Source organism: Hermetia illucens, chromosome 5 (assembly GCF_905115235.1).
Source record: "Hermetia illucens chromosome 5, iHerIll2.2.curated.20191125, whole genome shotgun sequence".
In the NCBI taxonomy this organism is placed as follows: domain Eukaryota; kingdom Metazoa; phylum Arthropoda; class Insecta; order Diptera; family Stratiomyidae; genus Hermetia; species Hermetia illucens.
Window position 1 is genome coordinate 76,449,665 of NC_051853.1, and position 12,252 is coordinate 76,461,916.

At 43.5% G+C, this 12,252-nt stretch overlaps 1 protein-coding gene across 2 annotated transcripts in view; it reads right to left on the bottom strand.

The window, feature by feature from the left end:
* The window catches only part of LOC119658080 (serine-rich adhesin for platelets), a 459,260-nt gene that overhangs the window by 272,442 nt on the left and 174,566 nt on the right, over positions 1-12,252 (bottom strand). For both annotated transcript variants that reach the window (XM_038065342.1, XM_038065341.1), the window contains exon 2: positions 1,718-3,624. In XM_038065342.1, coding sequence (XP_037921270.1) covers positions 1,718-3,397 — 1,680 coding nt within the window. In that variant the 5' untranslated portion in view covers positions 3,398-3,624. The remainder of the gene's footprint in view (positions 1-1,717; positions 3,625-12,252) is intronic.

Sequence of the window (12,252 nt, forward strand, 5' to 3'; positions counted from 1 at the left end):
GATTTGGCTCCGGGTGTTCCTCACTCGACTTCCTCAATCTAAGACCCACCCGTTGAAATCGCCGGCATTGATTTTGGGGCTGAGGTCTCTAGCGTTCAACACCAAGCCGTCTAGTGTCTCTCCCTAATTTTGCACTAGGAAGAGTGAAATAGCCCTTACAAAGCCGGGAATACCCCTCGGGAATACCATTATTTTTTAAATGATTTGCCGTCCACATGCCCATATCACCGTGTTTCCCGATGAGTCTTTCACTCACGTAGCACTAACGTAATTTCGCCACGTTCACATTAGACTCTGGAATGGTTTGCGAGAGCAAGTCTTGAGCTGCCTCGCAATGGTTGAGGTTGATGTGATATACTACGCTACACTTCCTCTACCTATCTTGCTCACTAGTACTTGCTGCTGCAAAGCGACACAAATCGAGGCATCTGAAGCACCTCTTGAAAGATACTTGCTCCCTAAGTCGGCACACGACCCAACCTATTCTTACCTTACCCATGTTTTTGGTTCTTTGGTTTTTGGCGCTGCCACCAGAAACTTCGTCGTGCCTTTATTAATATGCAGCCCGAGATCTCGCGCCACCTGCTCGATCTGGATGAAGGCAGACTGCACATCTTGGGTTGGGTTTTTCTTTCTATAATGTCATGTGACTTTGCACTGGACTAATATCTGTTACCTTTTTCACCTGACCGCAAAGTCTATCCAGTGTCTTCTCGCTGGATTTGTTTAGCTACAGCATCAAATCCCTTTTTGCATACGCCCGATACGACTCTCACTGCCAGCCAGGTCTGTCAATTTCGGATTGGCTTTGACTTTCGGCGAAGGACTTATATAGTTTCTTTGAAATAATGATTATTTCCCTACGAATCTTCCTTTTCTCCTTCTGCCGCCCACCGTTGTCTATGTCTATGAGCTGCAGGCTCAACCCCTTTTGTCAAAGTTGGAGCCGTAAACGAAGAATTCCCCGGAACTTGTGGCGGTTCAGCTTTCTTCTTTTTCTTCTTGGCCGCTTGTTAAGCACCAAGGGTTCACTTATTCCATTCCCCACAGTTAATGATTTATACTTACTTATCGTTATTCTACAAGGATTATAATGGGATGCTTCAATCTGAATACCCGTTTAGCCAGCGATAGTCCTTACCTGATAGCTCAAGTGATAAGTAACTCCTTAACTAATACATATTGTTTTTTCCTAATAAATAAAGACCTAATTCGAGCGTGAATATACATCTCATCAGAAAAGATAATGGGCCATAACTTAGAATATCCACTTCTGTTCAGACTCGAAGTTTTACTCCTTAATGAATTCCCCATTCGCTGAGTCCTTCGAAATGCCAAGCTTTTGACCAACTCCCTAAACAACATTGAAAATCCCAGGAAAGACTTTCAATCATTCACGACAGAATGAACACAATCCTCGTTGCTAATTCACCACTAAGGGAAACATGAAGCCACTACACTAGGATAATAAGCATTAGCAAATAATCACAAGAACATCAGAAAAGCATTATGAAGTCCTTTGTCCACCCGAAGAGCACACAATGCAGTGATTGCAAAACGAAAATGGAAAAAAGGAAATGCCAACTATCAAATGACACTGGGGACTCAGAGGGAAGATTTCCGCTCTGCTTGTCGAGGTGGAAAAATCATAAAGACAGACCGAGCTATACAGTCCTTCGTACTACACACAACATTCATTTGAGGAATGAAAACTTACGATTTCTGTCGATCCCACTCGATTCGCTTCGAAATAGTTTTTCTTGGAATCATCGCCATTCCATAATTCATTTTCGATTTCCATTGCATCGCTTCCCTTGCTCGAGGAATCCTTTGGCATTTCCGTGGGAACTTGAAGTAATGTTGTTGCCGGCGTTGTCTCTTTGGCGCTATCATTGCCGTGGCCCCCATTATCATCGCTCTCTCCCTCGGTAGAAGTCGAAGTGGAATCCGCAGTAATAGGAGCTGAAGTAGACGATAATGTAGCCTCGTCCGTTGCTACCGCCATTGGCTCCATTACTTTGTGACTTTTTCCCACTTCTACAGTTTCAACTAAGGAAGTAGTCGGTCCCCCAGTTGCTGCTGTCGTCATCGCTACAACCATATCGATATCATCTCGATATGACTTCTCCAACAACTGTTTTTTCCGTGTGACTTTGACGCCATCGTGTCCCATAATTGTAATTCCAGATTTCTTCTTTGAGATACTACTCGCCCCTTTGCCCGCTCCCAACCCCTTATTGATTTTGGTCTTAGACTTTGGAGAGTTCGTTGCTACTATTGCCGCTTGGGGAGTGGCCGGAGTCAATGTTGTGGATATTACGTCCTTTGGTGGAAGTACTGAGGACGCGCCCGGGGAGGACTCTGTTGTCGACTGTAGCGGTACGCTTGTTCCACTTGTTGTTACTATCGTTGATTCAGAAAGTGCTTCCCGTTCGATGGTGGTAGCCTCTTTTGTTGTTTTTGCATCCATCGACTTTGAATCAATTTTTTTTCTATCACTGGAATTTATAGTCGTTTCCGATTCCTGCGAAGATGTTGTTGGCAAAAGCGATGGTTCCGCAGTCAAGGGGCGAAGGTTCGACGGAGTGTTTGTAGTTTTCGTTGCGGTATCAGATTCAAAGTCGAGAGCCCTTACAGGAGCTCCACTCCCTACAGTAGCCGCTTTTATTGCTGAAAGGACTGCATCCTTTTCATCCATCGAAAGGTCTGTTGGGCCCTCAGAAGAAGCATCTTTGAAATACGATGAACGGACTGGAGTGGGAGTTGTTGTTTTCACAATGAAGTACGTTGTTGTTTGAGTATGCACTTCTTCGGAATTCGATGGCAACGATGATGCCGTGGACGACGTCAGCGCCGAAGAGGATGCTCCAATATATTGTGTTGTCCCAACATCGTAACCAAAACCCTTGCTGGTTGTTGATGTCTCATAATAATGATCATTAAAATTTTCATTTCCACCCTCACCCCTCTCTCGGTGTGACGTGGTGTCTTCGCCTCCCCGCGGGGTTGCAGTTTCTGTTTCTGGGATTATATTTGCAGTTATTGTGGACGAGAGCAACTGTGGCTTATTTGTTTCCTCCGTAGTTCTGCTGTTCTCAAACAAATTCTTTAGAGCATCATTGGATCGATGTGAGGGCATCCGTTGAAAATTTGGTCTAGTTGGCAAATGCATATCAAACTCGATATCAGCATCTTGGCTGCGGATGCTGCTGCTACTGCTGCTCTTCAGAGATGTCGTTTCCGTCGTGGCGGTTGTCCATGAAGACGACGACAATAGTTCAGTTTCAGGAGCATGGGATAATGCGGTTGGCATAGGAGCTGATTGGACAATGCCAACCACTAAGAAAATTAAAACAGTTCCTTTAAGAACTGAATAAATTTGATGTCGCGACGTCATCTTTTCTTATGCAAAAGACTTTTTTAGCGTTTGCTCTTTGATAAATTTGCTCGGTTCCGGAGTTTCTTGTGGACTTTTAATTCCTTATTGTGAAGCGAATGTATTCAAAGCGAAACATTCTCCAATTATGATTTACATTTTCACTTTGTTTGCTGTTTTTCGTAGTTTAGTGAATAACCAACTATGGACAATGCTTGATGTAGTCAACTTGAAGACATGAATGAGATCTGGAAAGAAAGAAAAAACGATAGCTTAGTCGAATAAGCCTGTAAAGAAGTCATCTCATATTCAAAGAATTTTCATTAAATACTAAGGAAAGGACAAAGAGCTCACTCTTGCAGTCAAGCTAGAGAGCAAGTAATAATCTTTTTTTCATGTCGTAATCAAAAAGTCAATGATATTCCCTGTCACAGGCAGTTTTATTAACAGTGAAAAAGGCCTTTGTCATTTTTAATGACAATTTCTGGGCGTCTCCACAGGGTGCAAATAAAAGAACTCTGATTCCGTCCAGAAAAGTTAAACCTAAATATAGTATCTCCAATTAGGACCGAGGAGAGGTAATTCGGGCTGAGGGGCTGAACACATATTATCCAAAGTTGAGATAAGTTTCACAGATTTGTTAACGTTACAAAACATAAATTAACACCCAGTGGCGTTCAAACGGAGCAACAGGCTTAAAAACAAGAACCAAGAATCAAAAATGTTGTTTGAAAGCAAGCCCGGGGAGAGAGAAGTAATGGGTGATTCCCACCGGACCCAGATCACTAGAATAAAGAGACTTTAACAAGGTTCGGCATATGATTTTCACTCCGCGTCTCGATTTTCTCCCTCTAGCCTTGATCTGCTTGATGAGGTTAACCTTTGAAAGATTAAACTCAAAGTACAGAAATACAGATTATTGTTTAGGATAAGCGAGGGATCCTAAGTCCATAACCAGTTGCTGTTGGACCGGTCCAAATGGAGAGCAACTTACACTCACGTCTTTTTGGTCCATGGATCCCTCGTTTGGGGCGTGGCACCCAAGCATTTAAAAAATATAGGTCAAACGGTTTCGTCCAGGGCAAAGGGAACTCATCGGACGTTGCTTCACCTCTGCCCTGGGAACAGCGTGACCGTGAGTGACATCAGATGGAAAACGCTCCTTTATATATTTGGAAAAACACGTGCGTGTAAAATTTTCTAACAGTCAAATACATTTTTGACCTCCGTTAATATTTCAAGTAAATTGTTTCAGACCTGGACTTTGGCATCAAGCAAGGTAAACAGCGACCGTCTGAATACCGCTTTCGAAGATTAGTAAGGATTATTCCGAGTATTCTAACGTGAGAAAAAAGGTTGGAAAGGTGAACGAAGGCAAAGTTGTCGCAGCTATCCTTAACACTCAAGCACAGATACTTCTACTAAAAAATGAATACGTAACGTTATTAGAAGGACCGTCGAGGTGGGGGAGAGGGGGTGAGAAAAATAAAGCAACTACTTTCGCACCTAAGGTTTTCTCAAAGGCCTGGAGAAACAAAAGATCAAAAAGCAGTTTCCCTTTATGACCGTAGTTGCCGATTTAGTACGAATTACCTTAGATTTCGGCATTTCCCCTTTACCGTACAATTGCAAGAAAATAGAGTGGAAAGTCTACATATTGGGGCAAGGCAAAAACGGCTGCTACGAACCAACTAATTGCTAATATAAATAAGACCCCCCTCCGAGATAGCATAACAAAAAAGCTGTAGAACCCTTCAGAAGGTTTCCAATAAAATTGACACGTCGTTTTGAGAAGCCTTCCAAACCTTACAAAGCGTGACTCCCTTGATGATAACCTCCCTTGTTGCAGTGATGGAGTTCAGTAAGGAAGAAGGGAGATCCTCTACGGAACTAAAGATGACATCTGAAACTGCCGAGAGCTACATTATCGTAGGCGTTAAGTTGTGGACATCAACGGTCAACTATGGGTACCAGGCGACCAAAGTTTCAACTAGCCTTGTCTCGAAAAAGAAGGGTCTCCTAGATAAAACAAAGACTATAGCAAACAATCATGAAAATGCAAAAATATAAAACAAAAACCAAAATTAAATGGCGATAGTGACGACCCAACCCCGAGTGAGCGGGCAACCCTGAGTTTATCGACGGTAAACCAAAGTCTGAACTAAGTTTCTGCACACATACAATTGAGGTTTTCATGATTACCTTAGCTTCCAGATGTTTGGATCCCACGAAAAACCTTGAATGTCTTGATTTTCTGGCTGGACAATACAGCCCCCCTTCCCCTTCTCTTAAGATATCCTTAGATGTCCTACTTCACCGCTCTTCTCTCTAAAAGAGCTAACTGCTGGTTTACTTAGGCACAAACGTGCCTCCGCCCCTGGTACGCATAATACCACTTATCAGAATGTACACTGATTGGCGCCGGAAATATTCTCTCCGCTGCTGGAGCGACTTATCCTCCTCTAGTGCAAGTTGAGTCCCCCTGAGGACTGGTCTACTGTTCGAGTGGTACCCATCCAAAAAACACTTAAAGACTCAGGACTTTTGACCCGTAATCACCCTATTGCTCTCATTAATGTGCTAGCCCGAATGCTTAATTCTATGATCAAGGTTCGTATCAATAATTTCATTGATGAATAAAAATTCCTGCCTGTTAACTGTTATGCCCATTCGACAGGCAAATCTACGCAAATCTCTGCTTACATTAATGACATCCTTTTGGACATTTCAATAGCAAAAGGTAAAGGTCAGCAGGTGTTGGCTGTGGTGCTGGATGTGAAGAACACCTATGAGAAGGTTGACCTGGCTACCCTTTCTAGCTTTCCAGCTGAGATTGTTTAATGCGTGCCCAATCGACACTGGACAGCGTTCGAGCTGGAAATCATCATCATCAACGGCGCAACAACCGGTATCCGGTCTAGGCCTGCCTTAATAAGGAACTCCAGACATCCCGGTTTCAAGCCGAGGTCCACCAATTCGATATCCCTAAAAGCTGTCTGGCGTCCTGACCCACGCCATCGCTCCATCTTAGGCAGGGTCTGCCTCGTCTTCTTTTTCTACCATAGATATTGCCCTTATAGACTTTCCGGGTGGGATCATCCTCATCCATACGGATTAAGTGACCCGCCCACCGTAACCTATTGAGCCGGATTTTATCCACAACCGGACGGTCATGGTATCGCTCATAGATTTTGTCATTGTGTAGGCTACGGAATCGTCAATCCTCATGTAGGGGACCAAAAATTCTTCGGAGGATTCTTCTCTCGAACGCGGCCAAGAGTTCGCAATTTTTCTTGCTAAGAACCCAAGTTTCCGAGGAATACATGAGGACTGGCAAGATCGTAGTCTTGTACAGCAAGAGCTTTGACCCTATGGTGAGACGTTTCGAGCGGAACAGTTTTTGTAAGCTGAAATAGGCTCTGTTGGCTGAGAACAACCGTGCGCGGATTTCATCATCGTAGCTGTTATCGGTTGTGACTTTCGACCCTAGATAGGAGAAATTGTCAACGGTCTCAAAGTTGTATTCTCCTATCCATTGGAGTTTTAAGCTATATCAAATACTCAACTTCCATCCGCACCTTGGTAAGCTAATCCTTATCCTCCAAGTCAACATCAATTAACAATTTCATCCCGATACATATATCCAGCAGGCATTCCCCAAAGTTGAGTCCTTTCAATCACTTTTCCCTATCCACCTCTGACTTTCCTGAACCAAAATTCGATCGACACAGAAACGACAATATTACCTCAGCAGAAAAGGCCCACACATTTCTAAACATAGAAAGGCCGCATTGTATGATCGGTCTTCCCAGAGAGGTAGCCAAAAATGACGAAGGCGCCATGTTTACATGACAGCTCCAAAAGCCTCAAGTGCGTTTCATAATTATAGGACCACGTCTAATTTAGCTGCACGAAATTTTTCGCTCTTGAAGAAATACCTTGTAAACCCTTTGACAACATTACTACATAAAATTTCATTGATAAAATAACTCATCACCATCAACGGCGCAACAACCGGTATCCGGTCTAGGCCTGCCTTAATAAGGAACTCCAGACATTTTGGTTTTGCGTCGAGGTCCACCAATTTGATATCCCTAAAAGCTGTCTGGCGTCCTTACCTACGCCATCGCTCCACCTCAGGCAGGGTCTTTTTCTACCATAGATATTACCCTTATAGACTTTCCGGGTAGGATCATCCTCATCCATACGGATTAAGTGACCCGCCCACCGTCATGGTATCGCTCATAGATTTCGTTGTTATGTAGGCTACGGAATCGTCCATCCTCATGTAGGGGGACAAAAATTCTACGCAAGATTCTTCCCTGGAACGCGGCCAAGAGTTCGCAATTTTTCTTGCTAAGAACCCAAGTCTCCGAGGAATACATGAGGACTGGCAAGATCATTGTCTTGTACAGTAAGAGCTTTAACCCTATGGTGAGACGTTTCGACCGGAACAGTTTTTGTAAGCTGAAATAGGCTCTGTTGGCTGACAACAACCGTGCGTGGATTTCATCATCGTAGCTGTTATCGGTTGTGATTTTCGACCCTAGATAGGAGAAGTTATCAACGGTCTCAAAGTTGTATTCTCCTATCTTTATTCTTCCTGTTTGACCAGTGCGGTTTGATGTTGTTGGCTGGTTCGTTTTCGGTGCTGACGTTGCCACCATATATTTTGTGTTGCCTTCATTGATGCGCAGCCCAAGATCTCGCGCCGCCTGCTCCCCAAAGATGCGTTTTAAGTCCAATGTTGTTTAATATCTAAACAACATCCCTGCATAGTAAATGCTCTGATAGTATTGAGATCTTCCAATATACGGACGATTTCCTCATTTTGGCCACTGGAGACGATTGGTTGTCGGCTTCCAAATGTTTGCAAAGGCAGGTAAATGCGTTTTTTGATGAATCCCGAAGATTGTACCTACTAATCAACATAACCAAATCCCAAGCTGTATACTTTAAGAGAAGCAGGGTAACATGGCTCTCATTAAAATTAATAATCTTACCCTTATCCACGACAATTCCATCAATTTTCTAGGTAGGGAGATAACGAGAACGTGTTCGGTCAGAGACTACTTGATTAATTTTTCAACTGTTTTTTTTTGGGTTTCACACCCCTTAAGCCAATAAATCTCTATAGATCTGTGGTAAAACCCATTGTAGAGTATGCTGCTATGTCCACTATCAATCCACCAAAATACTTTGAAAACAAGTTCAACTGAATATCTGCTTGTACCCTGAAAAGATGCTAAAAACTGACCAAAACCACCTCATTGCAACAGATTTTTGCTCTTAAATTAAAGGAAAGAAATCCCAAAACCTATCATTTGGTGATTTAGAACCCAGATGTTGAAAATGGTCTAATCTCGAACTATAAGTCGTTCCGGACCTTGTTTGACCCTGTAATTCCCAATGGTATTCTCGCAACCTGAAGTAAGGTTCAGATTATCCTATCGTACGATTTGGGGGGAACCTGTAGCAGGGCGGTGGAGCGCCTCAATGGGGTTTCTGATCCCCGCGTTCATGAGTGATGGATCTGCTTGTGTGGTGGTTGGTCCGGATGGGACACAAGTCTCACGGTCTTCCTTGGATGTCAGTCCGGTTTTGGAGATCCTTGAATGATTGATGACCTTTTGTATATCTTTAAGAACACTAGAGTCAGATTATAGTACAGATAGTTTCAGTTTCTTCGCGGCATGGAATTTCCTGCCACTTCGTTCTTGTTTCTAAACAATCTCTGGGCATTCCAATGGTTCACAATGGTTAATAGAATTGCGGAGAAGTACCTGATCCACACGTTGTCAGATTCCTTTAAAGTAATGCGCAGCATCTATGTATTTTGTTCGTCAAGTTGCTACCGGCCTTCTGGTCTCGGGTGGGAGGCGTTCGAATGGAGGATTCAGAAAACCTTATACCTCACTCGAAGGAATACTAAAGCTTGGTTTTCGGCACCTAAACCACCCTCGATTTTACAATGCATCGCATGTTTTTCTCGGATTTCATCTTTTTGTATACTAAAACATAATGCATCGTAGTCATCATCATCAACTACGATAACAACTGAAAAACACTAACATGCATCATCGCTTGAATTTTAAGTATTATCAACTCAATAACCCTAAAACATTAGTGATTGATACTTGTTAAGCTTGCAACACGTGTCCAGTCTGCTCGGGCAGGCTTTGACACTTTTTTTTTTGTAAGTGTGTCGGCTAATTAAAAAAAGAATCAAACTTAATAAATTTACATTTGGATGTTTTTGGCACGAAACGATAGTGTGTTTCTGGTAACAGGCTAAGCGCCCGCCATCGATCCTGTTGGTGTACTTCGTGGGTAGTACCAGGTCCTATTTAGACTGTTAGTCTGCCGGGTCCCAGGGTTCAAATAAAAAACAACAACAATCAATTGGGACCCGGTCTTTAACAGAAGAGCCCAAGCAGACTCTTTCCATAGCACTCCTTCCCTACGGCTCCAGTCGGCACTAACTGCTAAAGCTACTGTTACTCACTGGTCTTCGGGTAGAAAACAACGTCCGGGTAAACCGCCTTCCTGCGAACCGATTCCAGGAACACCAGAACCCCGAGTTGTGCCAAAGTTGAGGCGACAGGAGTATTTGCGAAAAGAAGCCGATGGGCAGTAAAGAGGACTCGGCCGGTAATGGCTAAATTTTCATTTGCAGCCAAGGCTATCAAAACTGAAGGATGGGTTTTGTATTACAGCAAAAATCCATCTGATTACGGTACGTAGGAGGAAACTCCCCCTAGCTATAAGGATTGCATTTTTGCTCTGAGCTGGCAGGTGTATACCGTATAAAGTCACGGCCAAACTTTGCCGAGGAAAAACCGAGCCATTGGCTCAGATAGTAGTGTTGCTTCCTCCGGCCGTCTCAAGCTTACGGAGGGTGAACATAATGGTGCTGAGGTTCGGAACAACTCGGTGTCCAGAATGACCTCAGCACCTCCTATCATAAAGCAGAAGAAAGCCGTTATGCCGGGAATTTTCCTTACCGTCGGCGTGTTATGATATGGAAAACCCCCTCCAAAAGCTGCTGACACTTTTGTTATGCAGCAATAAAAAAGTGCCATCCCGAAGCGAGCCAGCGCGCAGAGCAAATGAATCTCCCACGCAATTTCGTTTCGAGTACTCGCACGCCGACCCAAACCACACCCACCAGTTCTCACCATGTGCTCCAAGTAATCGTTTCTTTTCACATACACATTTTTTTACATTTCATGCATACTGATTAATTGCATTTTTCATTACTACGTGAGAATGATATCTGAACTTTTTGTACTCAATTGCAGAATCGGCAATCACGGATTTTTGCCGATTCTAGCAATGACAAAATTAAATAAAAGTCGAATCGAGGATAGAAAAAGTGCCTGTCTAAGTTTCCACACTAAGCAGATAGGTTACCACTTGACTTCAAGCCGATTGACACTTTCTAGGGGTAAGTTCTGCAGGCTTCAAGCCTGAGGCTCCATGTTAGCAAAGGCGTAGCTACTCCAGTTGGCCCTGAGCCGAGGGTCGTTGTTATACTTTCATCGGATGGTCCTCGAAATCTCATCAGGGAGCGGGTGAGGTGTGTATAGAATTACATTACATTGAAAATTTGGCATGGTCTCCTTTGGCGCTAGAAAATCGTTACCCAAAAACCCCAAATCCAGACAAGACCATCTCCTCAGACTTGGCCAAGAACCTGAAGTCAGACGAAGTCCCAAACCCAGATGGACGCGGTACTCGATAATTCAGGATGCCATGAAGCTGGGTTTTTTGTTCCGGTCCTGTTCGCTGATTAGCACTAAACTAGCTTTAACCTTCGCAGCGAAATGTACTAGCAATTCATGGGCGGTGGCACTTCTGTACATGTTAATTTGTGGGATGCATGTCACCCGCGTTGTAGCCCTTTTCAGTTCCACTCCTACATGTCTGCACCGTACTGTACCGTATATACCGGCAAATTGTATACGTAAAACCCTTGTGTAACCATCTACAACATTTGATAGAGGTTATCCACATTCGTACCCTAAACACTACCTAATCTTTTCTGATTTTCCTACTGTTAAGGATATTCTCACCTATTGCTCAGCAATTGCACCACATCGAGTTTTTGCCATAGAGAATTCGCAGATGCGATACCTATTCGGGTATCGGTTACTGTCACGACCTCGGATTTCCAGAAAGCACATAGGTTCCAACCTAGAAACCGGAGCCTTCTCCCCCAGTAACCTCTTGACCACCTTTCAGAACGTACTTTTGTTAGTTGTCATCGGCCATAATTTAGCGAAGATTCCGCCACTCTTCATTTTCCCAATGGCAGACACTTACGCAAATGTCTTGCCTTGTGTCGGTTTAATGAACAAAGCTGACGGTCTCGTCCTCCTTCGTTTGGTGGTCTTCTCTTTTGATAATCAACCATTGGTATCCACCCTGTCTTTGGACAAACGGTCCACCACCTAAGGACATATAAATAAATTTGAAATGCGCACCTGTAAGACATGAACAGAGAAATCTAATCCGCAAAATTACAAATCCAACTCCGGAAATGGACAGTGATTCCATATTACCAAAGTTCTACCGGAACTCAAACTTGAGACCTCAATAAAAATTGAAAGTCCTGAAGAGAATCTGAAAAATCAAATACTGTGCTACACAACTAACGGAAGATGGGGCAGGGTCAGGGATACATGGCTTATGCCCAATCAGAACTAAACTCAGCATAACAGCCAGTGAATTACACAAACTTCAAAGACTGGCTTGCATATGTATCAGTAGGGCAATGAGAATATGCGCAACGGCATCCCTAGAGTTGCTTCTGGGATTGATTCCTCTCTATATGCACATACAGATGCAGGCAAGCAGGGCGCTTTTCAGAATGT